Source organism: Danaus plexippus, chromosome 4 (genome assembly GCF_018135715.1).
Source record: "Danaus plexippus chromosome 4, MEX_DaPlex, whole genome shotgun sequence".
Classification (NCBI taxonomy): domain Eukaryota; kingdom Metazoa; phylum Arthropoda; class Insecta; order Lepidoptera; family Nymphalidae; genus Danaus; species Danaus plexippus.
The window spans coordinates 3,471,927-3,490,992 of NC_083538.1; the positions used below are offsets into that span (position 1 = coordinate 3,471,927).

At 31.6% G+C, this 19,066-nt stretch overlaps 4 protein-coding genes and 1 long non-coding RNA gene across 9 annotated transcripts; 3 read left to right on the forward strand and 2 right to left on the reverse strand.

Moving 5' to 3' along the window:
- Nucleotides 1–683: 683 nt before the first annotated feature.
- LOC116768616 (fibroblast growth factor receptor substrate 2) lies at nucleotides 684–4,474 on the forward strand. Its single transcript, XM_032659369.2, has 2 exons — nucleotides 684–1,130; nucleotides 1,222–4,474. Exons 1-2 carry the CDS (start codon nucleotides 911–913, stop codon nucleotides 2,523–2,525), a joined length of 1,524 nt encoding a protein of 507 aa, XP_032515260.2. The 5' UTR covers nucleotides 684–910; the 3' UTR covers nucleotides 2,526–4,474.
- A 422-nt stretch (nucleotides 4,475–4,896) lies between these two features.
- LOC116768633 (V-set and immunoglobulin domain-containing protein 1-like) lies at nucleotides 4,897–10,326 on the reverse strand. Of its 3 annotated transcripts, XM_032659397.2 has the most exons (7): nucleotides 10,040–10,326; nucleotides 8,081–8,302; nucleotides 7,883–8,002; nucleotides 7,661–7,796; nucleotides 7,172–7,362; nucleotides 5,856–5,921; nucleotides 4,897–5,037 (listed from the first exon to the last, which is right to left on the reverse strand). In XM_032659397.2, exons 1-7 carry the CDS (start codon nucleotides 10,074–10,076, stop codon nucleotides 4,961–4,963), a joined length of 849 nt encoding a protein of 282 aa, XP_032515288.2. In that variant the 5' UTR covers nucleotides 10,077–10,326; the 3' UTR covers nucleotides 4,897–4,960. The 3 variants fall into 3 exon arrangements, with proteins under 3 accessions (XP_032515288.2, XP_032515289.2, XP_061382210.1); XM_032659398.2 differs by lacking the exon at nucleotides 5,856–5,921 and having other exon boundaries at nucleotides 10,040–10,325; XM_061526226.1 differs by lacking the exons at nucleotides 4,897–5,037; nucleotides 5,856–5,921 and adding an exon at nucleotides 5,969–5,991 and having other exon boundaries at nucleotides 10,040–10,324.
- Nucleotides 9,305–10,188, forward strand: LOC133319926 (uncharacterized). The gene is made up of 2 exons (XR_009753387.1): nucleotides 9,305–9,849; nucleotides 9,978–10,188. It is a non-coding gene; the product is annotated as an uncharacterized LOC133319926 (long non-coding RNA).
- Nucleotides 10,327–10,533: 207 nt separating the features above from the next.
- LOC116768838 (exocyst complex component 3) lies at nucleotides 10,534–16,438 on the reverse strand. 3 transcript variants are annotated; one of them, XM_061526213.1, is made up of 12 exons: nucleotides 16,319–16,438; nucleotides 16,080–16,224; nucleotides 15,828–15,976; nucleotides 15,493–15,688; nucleotides 14,921–15,175; nucleotides 14,149–14,430; nucleotides 13,816–13,998; nucleotides 13,442–13,600; nucleotides 12,673–12,780; nucleotides 12,192–12,371; nucleotides 11,623–12,021; nucleotides 10,534–11,476 (listed from the first exon to the last, which is right to left on the reverse strand). In XM_061526213.1, the coding sequence occupies exons 2-12, from the start codon at nucleotides 16,170–16,172 to the stop codon at nucleotides 11,219–11,221; spliced, it is 2,262 nt and encodes a 753-aa protein (XP_061382197.1). In that variant the 5' UTR covers nucleotides 16,173–16,224; nucleotides 16,319–16,438; the 3' UTR covers nucleotides 10,534–11,218. The 3 variants fall into 3 exon arrangements, with proteins under 3 accessions (XP_061382197.1, XP_061382199.1, XP_032515572.2); XM_061526215.1 differs by lacking the exon at nucleotides 16,319–16,438 and adding an exon at nucleotides 16,276–16,303 and having other exon boundaries at nucleotides 16,080–16,212; XM_032659681.2 differs by lacking the exon at nucleotides 16,319–16,438 and having other exon boundaries at nucleotides 16,080–16,304.
- A 251-nt stretch (nucleotides 16,439–16,689) lies between these two features.
- Nucleotides 16,690–18,908, forward strand: LOC116768840 (UDP-N-acetylglucosamine--dolichyl-phosphate N-acetylglucosaminephosphotransferase). Its single transcript, XM_032659682.2, has 5 exons — nucleotides 16,690–17,062; nucleotides 17,131–17,245; nucleotides 17,560–17,773; nucleotides 17,849–18,080; nucleotides 18,150–18,908. Exons 1-5 carry the CDS (start codon nucleotides 16,923–16,925, stop codon nucleotides 18,634–18,636), a joined length of 1,188 nt encoding a protein of 395 aa, XP_032515573.2. The 5' UTR covers nucleotides 16,690–16,922; the 3' UTR covers nucleotides 18,637–18,908.
- Nucleotides 18,909–19,066: the final 158 nt, after the last annotated feature.

Here is a 19,066-nt window from a genome sequence, read left to right on the forward strand (position 1 = left end):
CCTACTTCGGTCAAAAGGTTCATGAAAATTGGTTGAAAGATATGCGTAGAGATCGACAAAGACCGGAATCTTTTAATATTAAAGAATGATGACAAGATCGTGAGTGTTGAACTGCTTTCCGAAACCATTTTACAAAAAATCTTGTCTTTTTCCCATATGACGAATTTAAATAACTTCGTTTGGCTTTTAAAATGTATTTGCCTATATCAATAGCAAAATATAACAACCTACAGTTTGTGAAAAAATTCTGTAAGCCTGAAAAAAGGCATTACAACAATAACCTTCCTCATGCTACAAATATGAGTGAATTAAAAATGAAAACAGTCATTCGAACACCAATTATTGTCGAATGTGAAAGCAGTTTGTAACGTGATCATTACAGTTTTGATTTATAAAGACTACTTATTATTATTATATTCCTTTGTATATAAAATTATAATTTTCTAAAGATGTAATACTACTATAAAACATATAATTTAATTTTAATAAATTAAGTTTCTGAATTTGAAATACTAATTTCAATAAAAGGTAAACGATATTCATTATTTATATTGTAGTCAGCACTTTATATTACATGAAAAATGGCATAAAAAGTTTAAATAGAATTTTGGAAGCATGACGTAAAACCTTTGCCTATATACACTAGAGAAACACGGGAAAATTAAATGACATTTGACAGAAGATACAATTCGATGCTTTTTGTTTACAACTAATTATTAAAAAAAATAAATAAACCAAATATAATGTTAGAAGTCATAATAAATCGGTAACAATATCAAAATTTTGTTTTTAAATAAAATACAATAAACTTGGTACAGTTCTATTTGAGTCAAAATTTTGGACCTACAATTTGATCAAATGCCTCTCTTTATCTTTTTCTTTTCATTATTTTAACTTCATCAACAACATAATGGGTTGCCTTCAGAGTAAAAAAGAAATATCTGATCTACATCCAAATGTTTTTCGTGTTGTTAATATTGATGAAAACGGCGTAGACTTGTGCTCTGGACAACTGGAAATCACGGAATCTGATATTATTTTATATAGAGAAGGCAGAGATTCTACTATCTGGCCTCTTCATTCACTTCGGAGATATGGCTTTGAAGGAGAAATATTCAGTTTTGAATCAGGTTAGAAACTTACATCTTTAATTAATTGTATAAATATCTTAAAGTAATAGTTTTCATTAATGTTTCAATCTATGATTTATGTTGCTTTAAGGTAGAAGATGTGAAACCGGTGAAGGCATTTATGGATTCAGATGTCGCCGAGCTTCCCTATTATTTCAAACTTTACAACAGCAAATACAGTTAAGAAATGTTGTTCACGATTCTGTGCCCTATCCAGTTTCTCGTTTAACACCATCCCCTCAAGGCAGACAAACATTACAAGCCACTGTTATCCATCGATCCTCTGTCGACAATGGGCAACCGGACAATACTGGAACAGGTTTCAATAATAACGTCACCACCATAAACAGTACAGTTCCACCAGCAATTATACCATCTCCCCATTCTCCATCCAGTGCTGACATATTAGAAGTGATGCCACTGTATCCAAGATCACAGTCATCAAGCAACCATGTAACCAATGTTTATCAAGTGAGGGATTTTAAACGAGAACATAATAATAACCAGACCGATGTCAACAATGACACAAGACATGTTTATACAAATGATTTTAATAGGGACCTAGCTATGCTTCGGAAAACATTGAAACAAGAAATCGCTTTAAATACAATCAGGGATATAGAAGACGAAACAAGATTCTTAGAAAGGAGACACATCAATGAAATGAAATCAGATTCAGCAAACCACCCTTTGTCGCCTACAATAAGTTGCTCAAGTGAACATTATGCTCAACTTAGTACTGAACAACAAGAAACATCTAGAATGTATGTGAATATTGCGCCCAGTTCTAACAACTCAGCTACAGACATTAAAGCTGACCCAGTCCCAACAACACCTCTTACACCAAAACAAGTAGAATATTGCAATTTGACTGTTGGTTTAAAACCAGAAATAAATACATATGCAAATGTGATGCTGGGCGATTTCTCAGATAGTGCAAAAGGTTCAAGAACGATTCACAATTCAGAACACAACCAAAAATTTTCAGAGTCAGATACCTTCACATCAATGTCGCCAGTTGAGGAAATGGAAGTCAATTACGCAGTTCTTGATATAGATACCAATAAAGAGAATATTAAAGTAGCAAGAGAGCTTGCTTCCCCAGAAAGTCAGTCATACAACAGCTCCAAAAATGAAAGCTCGGCTTCGCACACATCTCAACCTAGAGCTAGAGTCGTCTCACAGTCCAGTATCGACAGAACCACATCCAATCCAATGAATCCACCATCTAGTATTGGTTATACAACAATTGATTTTGATAAAACTGTTGCACTGACATCGGTAGCTGCTGGTGCAGAGAGCAATATGGATGGGCCTAGAAAAAATCGGCACAACTCTTGCAGTATATTAAGTGGAAGCCCCGGCAGTAGTGAAAAATGTAGGGGGAATAACTGAAATCAGGTTTTCTTTAAGTTCAAGTGGGATAAGACTAGGATGAGTGGCAAAAGACTATCGCTTTGTTAATGACAAAATATATTTAATGTCTTAGACTGTATTCAAAGCCAAAACTTATAACATCAACAGCCAAAGGAAATTATTTATTAAGCCAAAGTTAAGTAAAATATTATTTATTATGGTATTTTTAGGTATTTGATGTAACCTGAGATTATGGCTTTATGGTATGAAAGAAATTATTGTAATCAAATAAAACATGAGCCCTCACAAAATTGTAACAAAATGTAATCTATGGCACAACAATATTGCAGCTATGTTTGTATTCCATCCTTATATTTTACAATTACCTATCATAAAAATAGGTTTTATATTTGCCAAATATAGAATAATTTGTCTATGAAAATAATTGATAAGTACATTGAGGCTTTAAGTGCTTTTAAAGTGAAATTACTTTAGTTGCAGTTTTACATGTAATAAATTAATATTATTGATTAATTATTTTTTATGACAAAGAAAAATATATTACAAGAAATTTTGTTATGACGAATAAGTACAGTTGTAGTTTAGTCCATCTGATATTCAATAAAAAATAATATTAAGAACAAAGTTTTGTTGTTGTAATGATAATTTTAAATGTGAAAATATTTTTGTAATGCTATTTTATAAAATATACATAGTGATTAAATTAAATGTAATACCCGTTTAGTAGGATAAGAACATTTACAACTTATTATCCGATGTTGTACATTAAACATTAATATTAAAAAGCTTTTCACATCGAATCGAGAATCGTGCTATTTGGTACATTGTATTACAAGTAATTTATTGTTAAAAATGCTGTCAAATCATTAAACATAAGTCCAGCAATAGTTTAATATGTGTATGTTAAATGTTAAGTAGTTTCATATTCTATTGGAGTAAATGTAAGTAAAGTAGCATTAACTGATACTGGGGCTACCACCTTTTGCTGTAACATTTGGAAAACGAGCCCTGTATAAATTATTTGCTCTCAAATTTATATATAACATTTCTATTCATAACTAAGCATTTATAATGTAACACTTCATTCTTGGGGTCTAGTTGGGATGGTCAGCAAAACACTTATGCGATCAATTCAATTTTTTTTCAAAAATGTTTTATTCTTATTGCCTGCATACATGGAATAAAATCTGTTAGTCAGGTCTTTGTATGTTGTAGCTTGAAAATTTTCTGGGAGTGTCTTATAAATACGAATTGAGGTGGCAGCCCCATTATAACCGGTGTCATTGTTTCGGCCTGAGAATATTGCTTTTAAAAAGTTCCTAAATTTATTCCGTAATGTTTCTAGAAGAATAACAAAATAGTAGGAATTTGTACAACCAATATTTGTAAGTTTAATTTAAGAATATGCCAAATAACTTTTTATAGTTTTATTATAATCCAATAAATTAATTATTTTTTAATTTAAAAATTTAATTATTTTACAATTTTAGTGAAGACTGTATGTTGTCGTTATTTTATTTTTTAATGAAAAACACAATTCAAACCAGGTTAAGGGAATCTGGGAAATATTAAATGTTCTCTTTTCTTGTGTATCTTTTTAATTTCATAATATGCTTTAAAATGCCGCCAATTTAAATCATACTCGACATAAGTTCTAGTTTTACAATTTAAATGTTTGAACTTCGAATGCCATAATTTGTTGCCAGTTACACAATAAAAAGCCAATTTTAAAAATACATTTAAAATAAGATAAATCATTGTCACATTAGAATACTGGTTATTATAATATTATTTTATGAGAAATGTAATTAAAATTTTCTTTAAACTCACCATACCAATGTTGTGTACCTAAATAGAAGTTATTTTTGCCCTAAGTTTTTATTAATGACGTAGTGATGTTCATTGTCAATCATCAGATGCATAAATAAAGTGTAAATGAAATTTACATAATTATATATGGAGATATTTGTGAATGTATCATTTACCTTTTCCTAAACCTTTTCAAGAATTAAAATATTGTGTTTTTAATAATAATTTTATATGAGATACAATGCGGGTATCAGAAGTTTCGTAAGCGTGTTATTATAAAATTACGTCAAATACAATCGATTAAACATAACAAAAAAAGTATATTAAACTAAGTAATTGATCACTTAATCTTCAAAAGGTTTTTAATATTTTAGCTCAATTTATTTAACTTATTATGTAAAATTTACCCCAGTTTGTATCGTCAAAATAACATTGACCGTTTTAATGCTCACGAAATTATGATATAAATGAAAGAAAAATCTAAAAATTGTCGATATTCATTTTCACAGTATAATATTCGAATGAGATTGAATATTACAAGGACACAATTATATCATAGAAAAAAAATAAAAATAAAGACTGAAAATTTAAAAAAAGTTTTAATATAAAAACATATATTTATTTATTAGTATCACAAGGAAGGCTTAATTTAAAGATAGGCTGATAAAGAAAGTAGCGATGACTAGAAGAGCAGACGACGCCAAGCCAAACCCTGCGTCACCTGTAATAAGTATGAATACTTTTATTACTGATATCTATAATACAAATATAAAAAATTGAAATGGGAATTTTTTGGCAATTATGTGCTTATTTTATTATCACTACCTGCCTATATTATTGAAAATTAATTCTATTTAACCAAACAATGAAATAAAAGAGAAGTAACTGTTTAACGGAAGAACGGTCATAGATAAACAATGTCAGTAAATATATTTTTTTTAAAAAGAAACTAAATCAATCTGTAGTAGATATTGAATATGAAAACTTTTATATGTGTATGTGAATATATAAAGTCGTGCACTATTTCATATTTTTAGGTGTTACAAATAGAATTTTAATTATGTACTTTAAAATACGTTATTTTTAACTATATTATGTATATTATAGGATTTTCGCATTTTTTGGAAAAAAAGTTTCACTTAATCTTATAATACATTATAATTATATTTTTGTTTCAAAAATAATTAGACGCATAGAAAGCTTTCCTGGCGGGTGTTAAAAATATTTAGGTCATTTACTGAAATACAATTAGTTTGTTTATTTACTTACAAATAACTGTAAAGTTTATCTTGCACATGTGTTATAAAATATGTGTGTGAAAGCTGCGAAATACGCGTGTATATTATTTTATTTTTAGTTATAGTAGCACCTAGATCGTTGTATTATGAATATATTTGTTGTTATAATGATATTCTATATGAAAATATAGTGTTTAAATTTTTTTTTATAAATAAATTATAATATAAATTTTAATAATTAATAATTTTCTTTTTCATATAATAGTAAAGGAAATGTTTATTTTGGGGTCATTGGACTTACAAGTGCTTTTTAAGATATCTGAAGTCTCTGTTGTGGACTCCTCGACGAGCTCCGTGGTAGACAGCGCTGCCATAACCATCGCACGTTAGTAAAGACAAGCAGTACTATTTGCCTAGTACGAGTTTGCTTCATTAACCTAAACACCGGTAGTATTTAGGTTTTTAATTTGGTGTTTAAATTAAAAATGCATAATCGTACCGACTTGGCACACAGAACTATATTCAAACAGGCAATCGTGATCAGTGAAGTAAATGCTGTAATGCGCCGTGTTAGGAAGTAAAAATACGAGGAAAAACAAATGTTTTAAACATTTTCTATGAAGAAAACATACGGTTTGATGATTTGATTGTGTTACTTTGAGTAAAGTGAATACATGCAAGTGCGGCTTTCTTTGTCTAATGATGATTAAAATACTAAATTGTATATTTCAAGATAATATAAAAAGTGCAAGTAAACCCTGGGATAATACGAGTCCTTACACTTTTATAGTGCCGTACTAAAAAACAGATTAGATGACTATTTAATTGCAGTAATTTTGTTAAATACCTATGTATACTAAAGGGGTATGTAGCGAAAGGGCTACTAAGGAAAAAATTAAGTTTGCTTTTCTAATCTGTTAACTATAGATTGACATATGTCGCGTTTAGTTTTCTCCGCAAATGAATATGCAAGACGACAAGCTAAAATTAATTCCTTAACACAAATTTATGACTAGCTGACTGGTTATACATTCGTAATTTTTTTAACAATCAAAATTCATAACGAGTTGGTATATAAAATTTGTTTAGGTAAGGAGTTCCGTGTAGAAGAATATAAAGTATAATATGCAATAAGTAAATACAGATACGTGATTTACTAACTCTTCTTTTGGGATATCATAAGTATCGAAGAAGGTAGTTTTGGGTATAAAAGTATAGTGCAACTAATAGTTTAATTTTTTTTAATGTTAATTGATATGATTTTCTTTTGTTTAAACCATAATCAATATTGAAATTTGAGACGTTACATGTTTAAATTAGATGCAACCAGTAAAAGTAAATAAGGTAAGAAAAACTTATTAATTATCTTTTATTTTAATACTATTCAGAAGTGTAAAGGCTAGGCTGATCAAAATCTTTTTAAGTTTCGTTTTTCTTTTCCGACTATCGCAGGGCATATTGTTAAGTTTTACTTAAGTCACAATGTTCTCAATCAAATTTGATGTGTAATTTTTTTTATTAATTTAACTACAACTATTTCTTAGATTTATTTTATATTGTTACAAACAAAATAAGACGAAAGTTAATAATGTTTTATACACTACATATATCTTTTACCTGATTCGTCGCTGTGATACGTGATGGTATAGGAATAATGTGGGTATTCCGTGCTGTTCATTTCTCTGTAAAACATTAGACAGGCGACTTCAACGCCCTCTATTTTGCTTTTACTGACATTCGCTGAACTTGTTATATCATACAGATTTTCTTCCGGCCCGGACAGCAATTCCTCCGAATCCAGATACTCCCTTAAATTAAAATTTTAACTTTCAATCTTTAATTATATTGAACTAAAATTTTATATTAAAAGTATGGAATTCAAAAGATTTTTTCTGATAAAATTTTTATAAAATCAAGCACAGATAAGAGTTTGACTATTCAAAGATGACCTCCATTGAAGATATCATAAACAACAAAGAAAATTATTTCGTCTTATTATCTGCTTTATAATAAGACAAGACAAGAAATCCAATCCAATAAAGTTAATGATATATTTACGACAGAGAACATTTAATATACACATTATCAATTTAATATTGTTATTACCCATCCACGGTGATATACATGTAGGGAGAAGGTGAAACATCACTAGCGCTGCAAGTTATGAGAGCATCCTCCTCTTCATCATCATCTGATCCGTCTTCTATTAAAGTAATGTTCAGAGATGGACCACTACCCTTAGCTGAAATAGATTCATATATTCCAGTGTTGCCTGATGTCGTACCAAAAATATAATAAAAGTGGGTACGTTACACTTTCAATACTTACTATAAACCAGAAGACTGCTGTGTCTTCTGACTTCGTCTATATTTGAAACTTCACATTCATATACACCCGAATCAGCCGGAGTTACATTCAATAGTAAAATATCGTCATTTTCGTCTAGTTCTGAAAAACTCGTATGTGCAAATTTTCATATTTTTTTTTATAAAGTAGGGAAACACTGTAATAGATTTAAAGTCTCACTGATATCATGATGTATGGCAGCGGCTTCGTGGCCCGCAATCCGCTGGTACATTTGGCTACGTTGGTCACTAGTACCGTTCAGTGGTGTAAACCACCACTTCACAAACAACGCCTTATCAGACTCCTGAGGGTCCAATTGATATCTACATTGCAATCGAACGTCCTCTCCTATTTCTATTACATTTGGTACTGAGAATTCTGTTATGGACAATTGGCGAGTTCCTGGGGATAAAGGAGAAGGCAATTTGTGTTTTTACACATTTAATGTTGTCACAAGTAAATAAAATAAAGCTATGAAAAGAGAGAATAACGTGTCTAATAAATATAGAAATATGGTTTCTGTAGTTAAGTGTAGATGAACGTTTATTTAATATCTAACAATTTTTATTTCGCGTAAAAATCAAGTCCACGTAGTATTGATTGATGATGTATAATAATAATTATATTTTCAGTTGGAAATCTTCTATAAACAAAGGTTTTAACCATCTGGATTTGGATTTCTAAAACATCGATAAAATAATAAGTATATAAGTGATTAACTTTTCTATTTTGACACTGATTTTATAACTACCGATAATATATTATAAGCGTTAGCGAATTATGTATGATTGAAAATAACATATCTGCCAAGCGAGATTAGTGGAAACCGTTGTATTTACAAATTTTGTCTCCTTTCGCTGGGCTTCTAGTCAAATACATACAAAATTGAGGAAGGCGTAGTTTGTACTTATTTAATTTTCGAAATAGATTTCACGTTCCGGTTCCCATAGAATTATTCTATTAATCTTTTTGATTTACAAAATTGTTTTGTCCACCCACAAAGTTCTAAATCAAGCAAAATAGCTGTAGGTACCAACGAATGAGTTGGGTGCTATAAACACTTCACATTAAAATGATTAGGTAGTGAAATAATTGAAGCTCCTATATTTTAATAAATCTTGAACTGTAAGCATTGAACTTGGTCTAGGCGGACTTCGTTAATTAGTTTAACATCAGGAAAACCGTAAAATTTTGTGCACGGCATTAATCTCAGATCAATAAAATTTCAGCGTTAGGGAATCTATTTATAAGTTTTATAGAAAATTAGGTCATATCCCAATGAATAAGCGACTATCTTAAGCAACCTTGAGTTGGTCCGGGAATGTTAAAAATACCTCCGCGATCCGCTGCGACCTCAAGTGTGGCTCGTGCACAGTTTAATAGAATTATTCGATAAATAGACATCTCACTATTATTATCTAATCGGCTGTATAGAATCATTCACTGCTGACTACAATGAATGGACATACATATGTTTGCCTTGGATAGGTTTCTTACATATGAATGTATTAACGAATAATATAAAATGGAATATTTTATAGATATCACAAGTTCTATCGCTAATACTAAACTGAATTGGTACCGAAAACGGAACGAGCAGCGATTTTGAGTGTATTTGTGTTTATTTACCGACCGATTCCATCGACAATCTTTACGTTCACTTTAACAAATAACACGATTTTTTGCGCTTTTCTGTTTGAAGAAATGTTTTATGAATTTATAATCGGTTATACCAAGGGTGTATATAGTACGAGAAACATTTTCCGTATATTTCGTAGTCATAACTCTAAAACTATGGATAAATTAGACGTTACTGTCTGGAACAATACCAAAATCCATTAATTTGTTTGCTGATGAAATAACAACGGGTAAATATGTTTATCGGTTTATCGGTCAAGAAAATTAATTACGAAAATTTCGGTGCTGTTATTTATATACTTATTTATTCTGTGAGTTTATTACAAAAAAAAAACACTAGTTCTATATGCGTTTATTTACGTTCTAAAACATTTATTTACTAATTACATCCAGACTAAATACAACACGTACAAATTATTGATGTCGTTAATGTTTTTAGGGACAGATTACAGTTTTAGCAAGGCATCACAGTATATTGTTGGTTTATTAGCTATCACTTACCTGTGACGAGGTACAGAAGCAATACGATGATCCACATCGCTGCGAGCGGATCGTGCGACTGTGATTTCGCAGCCCTATCACGACTAATTTGATTCCGAGTAAAATTTTAAACTGTTCTATGACCGCACTGCTTTATCTTAACTGAATGCCAGCGTTATTGTTCCGAGAGCACGATTTTTGTTGTCAGCGTCGTAGGGGACTGTACTTACACTGCGATATTCCTGCCTCAATATTGTACGCCATAAACCTTGAATTACATTCGGCCACTATGTTAGCGTACGTTACCAACTCTGAAGATTGTGCTCGGATAATTACGTTTCGTTTAAATTTCGAATAGAATTCTTATTAGATTCATGTGAGACAAGTGAAAGACTTAATAAAAATGTTTTTTTTTTTATTTAACCTATTTATATTAAAGCCATATATATAATATTAAATGACCTTATAATTATAACAAAAATATATCTAGTTGGTAATTAATATATAGAAAACAATTACATATAAGTTTTATTATAAATTTAATTTATAACAACATCTTTGAATAATAATAGTATAGTATAATAACAGTTTTTACTTTTTAAACATTCAGTAGAATGCAATCGATCTATGGTTTGACGTTATTGGAATAAATAACTTATCATATCGAGCAGACACAAAGACGAATTCAAATTAATTAATATTTGGTATTTAGGCGTCTTTTATCCTGTGACCGATTCCATCATTATAACATCCGTAAATCGGATATTTTTGCTGAATCCAGCAGGCAATACTTCTAAAAGGCAAATCTTTATACTCATAAGTTGAGGGTAGACAGATAACAGAGGCCGATACTTAAAGAGACGATAATTTGTCGAGAGGTGTAAGTGCAAACATGCTGTCCTCCTCCAACTCATAGAAACAAATGAGACACATGATATAAGGCGCCAAGAAGAGTAGTGATAATGTCCTTTTCAAATTTAAAAAGAAAAATAAAACAGGTCACCGAGGGTCCGCGGATTTAAGTTCAGTCAAGTTATTTGTTGTCCTCGTTACACTCATAAAATCAAATGAGACAGATGACGTAAGGCGCCAAGAATAGTCGTTATAATGTCCTCTTCATATTTAAAAAGTAGAATGTGACAGGTCACTGAAGGTCCGCGGATGTAAGTTCAGTCGGGTTATTTGTTGTCCTGCTCACACTCATAAAGTGAAATGAGACAGCAGACGATCGTTGAAGGTGATGTCCTTGAAGAGCTGTGTGATGGCGGGGTGAGGGGGCGCGCGGGGCGGCTGCCGTGCGGCCCGCACATGGGTCACTGTGTCCCGCACGTGCGAGCGAGGCACATCTCCTCGTAGGGCCAGCAGACGGACCATCTGCTCCTCGGACATGGACGGACACTTCTCCAGCAGACTGTGCAGGTCTAGCGAGAGCATCTCGATGTCCTGACAACGAAGTACCTGGGTGGATGAAAATTTTTTTTAAAGTGCAGCAATAATGCTTATGGCATCTACGCCTTGTGTTTTATTTTTGAATGTCAAAAGATAATAAAAATTTAAAATTCAAGCGTAAAGAGACTTAAGATTATTTCGATAGCACAACTTACTTCAGCCAATAAACTGATAACTTCGAAGGGCCAGTCTACATTGATGCCTTCAGCATTCAAAGCAATTTTTCTGAAGAACGAGCGCAATTGGTTCGCCTCTTTGACAATTTTCACAGCTGCCTGCTGGGCCTCCTCGGACGTTTTGAAAGTTATTTTCTTTGAGAGCATTGCGGTTATATATTTCCTGTACACGAGGTTCTGGGCCTCATTTATGACATATTCGAAATTCTTCTCTCTCAAGTGGTTGTAATCCTGGAAGTAGTCTTCTAGAGTGACGCAGATCGTATCCACAGGTATGGTCGAAGCTAACCACTTAACAGTAAAGAGGTCGTCGAAATGCTCTTCCAAATCCAAAAAAGCTTCCTCCAGTAAGAACTTTGCTGCTTCATCTCTCAGATTCTGAAGAAGAGTTTACTGCTTTTTTACTTAATTAATCAATGTGACGTATGTCTAAATGTTCATTTTGTGTTTGTGAATGTGTGAGGGCGCGTGTGTGTGTGCGTGTATCTGTGTGTGGGTGTGTATCTGTGTGTGTATGTAATTTCATTCTTCACTTCGAGTCTTCTCACCTGGAAGGTTGTCAGCAGTTTGTCGAAACTCCGTTCAGCGGGCGGATGGTGCTTGGCCGGCGGCCAGCGGCGGCTCTGCGTCTGCTGTGCGAGCCTTACCATCTGCTCGCTGTTGTTCACTATAGTTATCATGTGGTGTGTGAAGTACGCCATGCGGGAACGGTCCGAGAAGTGAGTGTTCTGTGTATCATAGTTATACTGTTACTAAGCTGTTTATAACAGGTCTTTGAATTTTATGGGCGAAATGCTATATATATACGGTTCCAAAAGAAAAATCTATACAACTCGGTGGCGCCTAACAAATAAACAAAATCGACTGATATTTGTTAGTCACTATATTTTTCTTCTATCCCTAAAATTAAGTAGTGGTTTAAAGGGAAAAAAATCAATATGAAGACATACACTTAATTATATAATTATAAACACATTATCTGTTAATAGATAATTGTATCTTAATAAAAATATAATGAGAAGTACTTGCCTTAAATTGTATAACGCCCTCTCTGTACATGTTACCGAAACGTGTGACCTGATCGATGCTCAGCAACAACGCCTTGAAGGTTATATCCTTGCTGATAGTCTCGGTAACCTTAAAAAATATTATACATTATTATAATACAATAATTGTTAAGTATCAATATTTTACAAATTAATAAAAATCTGATCTCTTGTTATCATTAGCTATAAGGTCGGAATCGTATTTGTTAATGTGTTGGAAACATTTCCTAGAGCATCTACTAATACTTACAGAGAATTTGTGTGAAAAAGAATGAGTTTAGTTTACAAGAATGAATCAAAATTTAAATGGAAAAATTTTGAATTAAAAATATTCGAATATATATATATATTTATTGTGGATTTGAATTTGCAACGGAAATATCAAATGCAAGTTGTTTGACCCACTAAACTATCGCACCCTTATTTGATTAGGTGAATTAGGCATTAATTGCCATATTAGGACAGAAGAGCCTCTTATATAAAAGTCTTCTGATGTTTCATTACAAAAGAAACGTTTTTATAAAGCTACTGTCGACGCTTTATAGCTACCATTGCTTTTTTAATATTAAAACAATTCGCCAAAACATCGGAATCACTAATTTCCTAGGTTCCAGGACTCCTGTTTTTATCGGATTTAATTTAAATAATTAATATAAATTTAGTAGTTATTTGCTAAAATATAAGCTTTAAGAAATGATTTCTCATATAAAAATTAATATTAGACGAAGCTTTAATGTTATAATAAATTCCACCTGCAAGTTCTGGTCGATCATCTGGAATATGATGAGCGGTGCGTGTGTGTGGAACGCGTTCGTGTGAGGCTCTACATCCGGCGGGCGCTCCGCAGACCAGCCAGCGCGCTCCGTGGACAACGCCTTCTCCATCCACTCCATATAATTAGCTTCCATTTTCTGAATATAAAAAAAGTCACATTTAGTGATCTTATATTTTTTACTCAGGCTATAATCATACATATAATTCTCATATTAAAATTCATAAATAATATACCATGATTTTTTTAGAAGATACAAAAAAAAAAATTAAAATTTTTTTATTGTATAAAATAGTTTACTAAATTTTTTAACTGGCAATACAAAAGAACATATGGTAAGGTTATATAGCTTACTTGTAAATATTCATCTTGTAATTTCTGCATAATATCATCGCTGAGTAATGGTGGTAAAGTTGAAACGTCGATGGCAACCTCTGGACTCCCCATCAATTCTGTGCCAGCATATGTGTTCAGGATCCAAGACAGTAGTGTTACATACTCATTACCCTCTAAACCGTTCTGTACTATATCTTGCAACTACAAAGATACATAACATATTTTAATATTCATGTAGAAAATCTAAATAATACAACACTTTCCACAAAGGAAGGTTTTATGTGTCTTAAAAAGTCTTTCACTTAGGATGCTTAATATATATAGTATAGTAGTATAGTATAGTAAACTTACACTAGATGACAAACAAGTGTGATACATGTTCACGTATTTATTGACAATGTCATAGTGCGGAGGGAAACATGGCACACATAATGTCTTAACAACTCTCAAGTCTTCCAGTATGAGTTGTCTCGTTAACTCCAAGTATCTTATCAGCCATAGCTTATTATCTTCCCTTTCATCAACACGGGTGCCTTCAACCCGTTGAGCAACAGCACATTCTAGGACTTCGAAAGCTTTGGTCCGCCAATTCTTAGGTCTACCCGGAGGCATGAAACCAGATTGATCCTGTTGCTGTAATGAAGATATAAAACCTTATATATATATATATATATATATTTAAAACCTTAAATAGTAACGATAAAGGTTTTAAATAAGTCTAAAAAATAACACACTATCCTTTATTTGCCATATAAAATTATGTGAAAGATATAGAAACATGTTTTAATTACATAAGTTATTCAACTGAATACGGAAACAACGAGACATAAATCCGAAATTATATTTTTATTTACACATACACTGTCATGAAAACACATGCCCCTAAATATCCTGGCTCTAAGAAAATCTGATTAAAATTTAAGTTACTTAGTTTATATCCCCTACTGTTTGAAGGTTTCTTCTAAACTCTCCTGCTAAGAATTCCGAAAAAGATGTTCTTACACAAAATATTCTATTCATATATACCTTATAAAATACAATACTCATAAGATTTAAAACTTTATTTTAATACATGCCAAGTGAAGGTTCTCCGTCTTCAAACATCACATTACTATTTAATTACCTGCAATGCCATTTGGTCTCTTTTTTCTTCTCTCTCAATTATTCTTAGAGCTGTCACAATGACCGTCGGTTCCTTCCTAACCGTGTTCAAAGTTCTGGCTAAAATTAATTTTATCTGTTTCTCAAGCAAATTTGATACCATCTCCACATCTTCAAAATATGCCTTGAGCATGATCTTATCATGTGACGACTGATTCGGTAACCTGTGTAACTCATATAGGAGATCATCTCTTGAATTCTCCAAGTCACTTAAACACTAAAAAGTCATAATATTCATATAATTACATCATTTAAGTTATCATCATATTAGTATTAAATTTTGTTTAAGATTTTTATTGAATTATATTCAAATATCTTTAAGTTAATGAGGGAAATTCATTATAAAAATATATTTTTTGGGGCAACATTAATACTCAAAATATTTTTGTTTATATAAAGATGTAAGTTATAATATTGGGTTAAGAAGGAAATGTTATTGGAAATGGATACCATGCTCAGACATGCAAAATCTTATTTAAATAAACTGGCAATAATGTATATATATATATAACATATATGTTTTTTTTTATGCACCTGATGGGCATGCAATAGTTTTCCCTCTCCTATCCATTGTTTTGTTTTAGCCACACTCTCTGGAACTGTAAATATATGTTTTAAGCTATCCATTGCTGTCACGTACTGTGAGTGACGTGAATCCTCTTCCCTCACTGCTTGTAATGACGCCACTAACGGTGGTACACCTTTCAACAGATCTTCTAGTTCATCCATTCTGTAATTAGTGCAAAATATTTTTATACACCATAGTTATAGTGACTAAAGATAGGAATATTAAATTCTATATAAAATTTAATAAAATTTTCTTTTATTTGCTATTATTTATAATCTAAAAATAATGTTCAATAAATTACTTGTTACTTATTAAATGAATGTCATCCAAACACTCTTGTAATTGTTTTAATCCAACGCTAACCCCATCTAGCTTTCCTTGAACTGCTGACTTCAGTTGTGCTTCTATAGAGGCTTTCTTATGAGTAATTCTTTTTTTATATTGCTCTACCTAAAAGTACACAAGTCAAATTTATATGGTAACCACCCACTTGAATCACTGTTAAAATTCGTTATTTATTTCGGTCTTTATGTATGTTAGTATAACACTGAACCTTCTCAAGCTGCCCTGGTCTTTGCATCATATTCATGACCATCTTCTCTGCTGCTGCTTTGGACTCTTCTTCAATTTCTTCCATAGTACTCATTGTATGATTTTATTTAATTATTACTACCACAAGTTACAAGGTAATATTATAACTAAAATTAGAAAGATTAAATATTTAATCCTTATAAAACGAAGTCACTAAGAGATATATGTTTTGATACACTTAATAGATAGATACTTGCTTACTAGTTACTCTTACTACTAAGTGTCAACTGTCAACACAATTTAGTTTTTCAACAATGACGTATCAGCATTTGATAAATTACAAACGATTCCAGACTCAATTAACTCGTAATAAAAACGCTAATTTACACTCTTGAGCGACTATTCAAACTGTCACCTCATGCTTCGGCTCGTGCCTCGTCTCGCAACTCGGACGCGAGTGTAAATCCCTGGTTAGATTAAAGCTTAAAACACTTTTTATTTTGACCTGTTATAAAATAAACTTATGTAGAAAAAATTAAAAACTTAAGTTTTGAACATTCTAAAAATCTATAACTTATATATTTCATTGGTACACATGTTAGGTTTTTACTATCTTAATATCAATACTATGTTGAACTTTTTTGACATTTTGACAGTGCTAGGTAGTTGTTATTTGTTTTGACATATTGCGATAGTCGGCAAAAGTTAACAATTGTTCTCATATCAGTTATGTGATATGTCCTATCAATATAGTTATAACTCGTTGAAATCGTGGCACATTATGATTTTAAAGGCGTTATGTTAAAATCTATAATAATAAGAAAAATAGGAATCTACAATTTTATAAATCACATTAGGTAGCAAGATGTGGTCAATAATTATTTTAATAATATACTGTGTTATTGCTTATTTAATCACTGACGAATTAATACCAAAGTTAAAGCATTTATTTATTAATGCTGGTTTATATGGCATAGATTTATGCAAAGTCTCACAAGAGAAAATGTAAGTACATATTTTAAGATGTTTAAATTGTTTAACATAATAATATTTAACAATCTCTTGTGTTACAGTCCAGAAGCCCTTGGTGTTGTGTCGGGATGTATATTTTTGGTTACAATATTCTTATTTATACCAATAGCTTTTGGAAATGATTTGATGGATAGGGGAAGCTTTCCCCATAATGAGGTTAGTTTTTAGGCTATTTTTAAAGAAAGAATGATAGAATGGTTTTCCTACGAGGTAGGAGATGAAACCTCTCAGAATTCCATGGAATCACCTTGCGGTTTTTGGATCCATCACTTTGCAGGGAGAGGAGCTTAAACAGTGCTTGGGACTTGTGTAGGTGTAGGTTTAAGGATCCCCTATCTAACGGATGTTAAACACTCACCTCCACCGTCCAAGTTCCTCTCTCTACCTAACCAAATTTGTAACGAACCTATTCTTAGTGAATTCAATAGCAAGCTCGAACTACTTGTTGACCTTGATTTATTTCTTTACAGTTTGCGGAACTACTAGCAGCTTTACTCTCTATATGTTGTATGTTGCTACTGGGCTTTGCTGATGATGTATTGAACCTCAAGTGGAGATACAAACTTCTCCTGCCAACAGTCGCATCACTCCCATTGTTGGTTGTGTATTATGTTAACTTCAACTCAACAACTTTTGTTGTGCCACTCCCATTGAGGCATTTTTTTGGAGTTTCTGTGAATATCGGTGAGCTTTTCGTCATATTAAAATATTATAATTGTTTCATTGATACATTTATTTGAAATTTTTTAACAATTGCAGGTTTTCTGTATTATATATATATGGGAATGCTGGCGGTTTTCTGCACAAATGCAATTAATATTTTAGCTGGAATAAACGGCCTTGAAGTAGGCCAGTCACTAGTTATAGCTTTGTCCATAATAATTTTCAATTTACTTGAGCTAAAAGGAGATCAATTCAAAGCTCACTACTTTTCATTGCATATTATGATACCTTACCTTTCTACTACATTGGCTTTATTCAAGCATAATTGGTTAGTATGAAGTATTATAAGAAATATATATTTCGTGATATATACTTAACTTTATTAAACATTTTTTAGGTACCCTTCAAGAGTATTTGTTGGTGATACCTTCTGTTATGTGTCAGGGATGACATTTGCCGTAGTAGGCATACTTAGCCACTTTAGTAAGACTGTCCTTTTGTTCTTCCTACCCCAAATTATAAATTTTTTGTACTCAGTACCACAACTATTTCATATTATCCCCTGTCCAAGACACAGACTACCTAAGTATAGCGCAGAAACAAATTTGCTCCAAGCAAGCAGGACAGTTATTCCAAAAAAAGATCAGAAATATCTTAGCAAAAAAATTGTAGTGGTTCTATCATTTTTTCATTTAATTGATAAACTTGAAGATGATGCATCTATAGTTATGAATAATATGACACTGATTAATCTGTTTTTGATTAAGTTTGGGCCAATGTCTGAGGTCAGATTGACTGTAATGTTACTAATGTTTCAAGTGTTATGTACATGTGTAGCATTCATTATAAGGTATCCATTGGCTTCATATTTTTATGATATTTAACAATTTGTGATAACTTAATAGATTAATATAAGAATTAAGAATAATTATTTTATGTGGTGTATATGGTTTTAAGCTAAAAAGTCTATTCTGCCGTACATACCTTTAAGTATAGAAGTGGATGAGCTAATAGATTTTTTGTTTTGTCTATTTAATTGTTTAACCCAAGGAAACTTTTCATACATTGACTATTCTAAAAAGCTCGTGTCTGATTACTGACACTATCAATATAGTGTTTGTCGCTTATTACAAATGTGATTTTCTGTAAAATTTTGATTGATTTATGACAATAAATAAAGTATCGAAATATTTGTTATCCGATACATTTTATGGCAGTGTTATTTTTGTTCTCAAAAATTTATTATAATAAAGTTATCTTAAAAAAAAATTCTTGCAAATATGTATTTTCGTCCACCAACCTTCGTAAGTTTCC

Bases quoted from the DNA above. Each gene is read 5' to 3' on its own strand.
- LOC116768616 (XM_032659369.2), top strand. From the start codon at position 911: ATGGGTTGCCTTCAGAGTAAAAAAGAAATATCTGATCTACATCCAAAT. The intron at 1,131-1,221 runs GTTAGAAACTTA...TGTTGCTTTAAG, and splicing joins AATATTCAGTTTTGAATCAG to GTAGAAGATGTGAAACCGGT.
- LOC116768633 (XM_032659397.2), bottom strand. From the start codon at position 10,076: ATGTGGATCATCGTATTGCTTCTGTACCTCGTCACAG. The intron at 7,797-7,882 runs GTAAGTATTGAA...AATCTATTTCAG, and splicing joins CAGCAGTCTTCTGGTTTATA to CTAAGGGTAGTGGTCCATCT. The intron at 7,363-7,660 runs GTAATAACAATA...TTTTAATTTAAG, and splicing joins ATGTATATCACCGTGGATGG to GGAGTATCTGGATTCGGAGG.
- LOC116768838 (XM_061526213.1), bottom strand. From the start codon at position 16,172: ATGAGTACTATGGAAGAAATTGAAGAAGAGTCCAAAGCAGCAGCAGAG. The intron at 14,431-14,920 runs GTAATTAAATAG...TCTTCATTACAG, and splicing joins GAGACCAAATGGCATTGCAG to CAACAGGATCAATCTGGTTT. The intron at 12,022-12,191 runs GTGAGAAGACTC...ACTCTTCTTCAG, and splicing joins AACTGCTGACAACCTTCCAG to AATCTGAGAGATGAAGCAGC.
- LOC116768840 (XM_032659682.2), top strand. From the start codon at position 16,923: ATGTGGTCAATAATTATTTTAATAATATACTGTGTTATTGCTTATTTA. The intron at 17,246-17,559 runs GTTAGTTTTTAG...ATTTCTTTACAG, and splicing joins GAAGCTTTCCCCATAATGAG to TTTGCGGAACTACTAGCAGC. The intron at 18,081-18,149 runs GTTAGTATGAAG...AACATTTTTTAG, and splicing joins GCTTTATTCAAGCATAATTG to GTACCCTTCAAGAGTATTTG.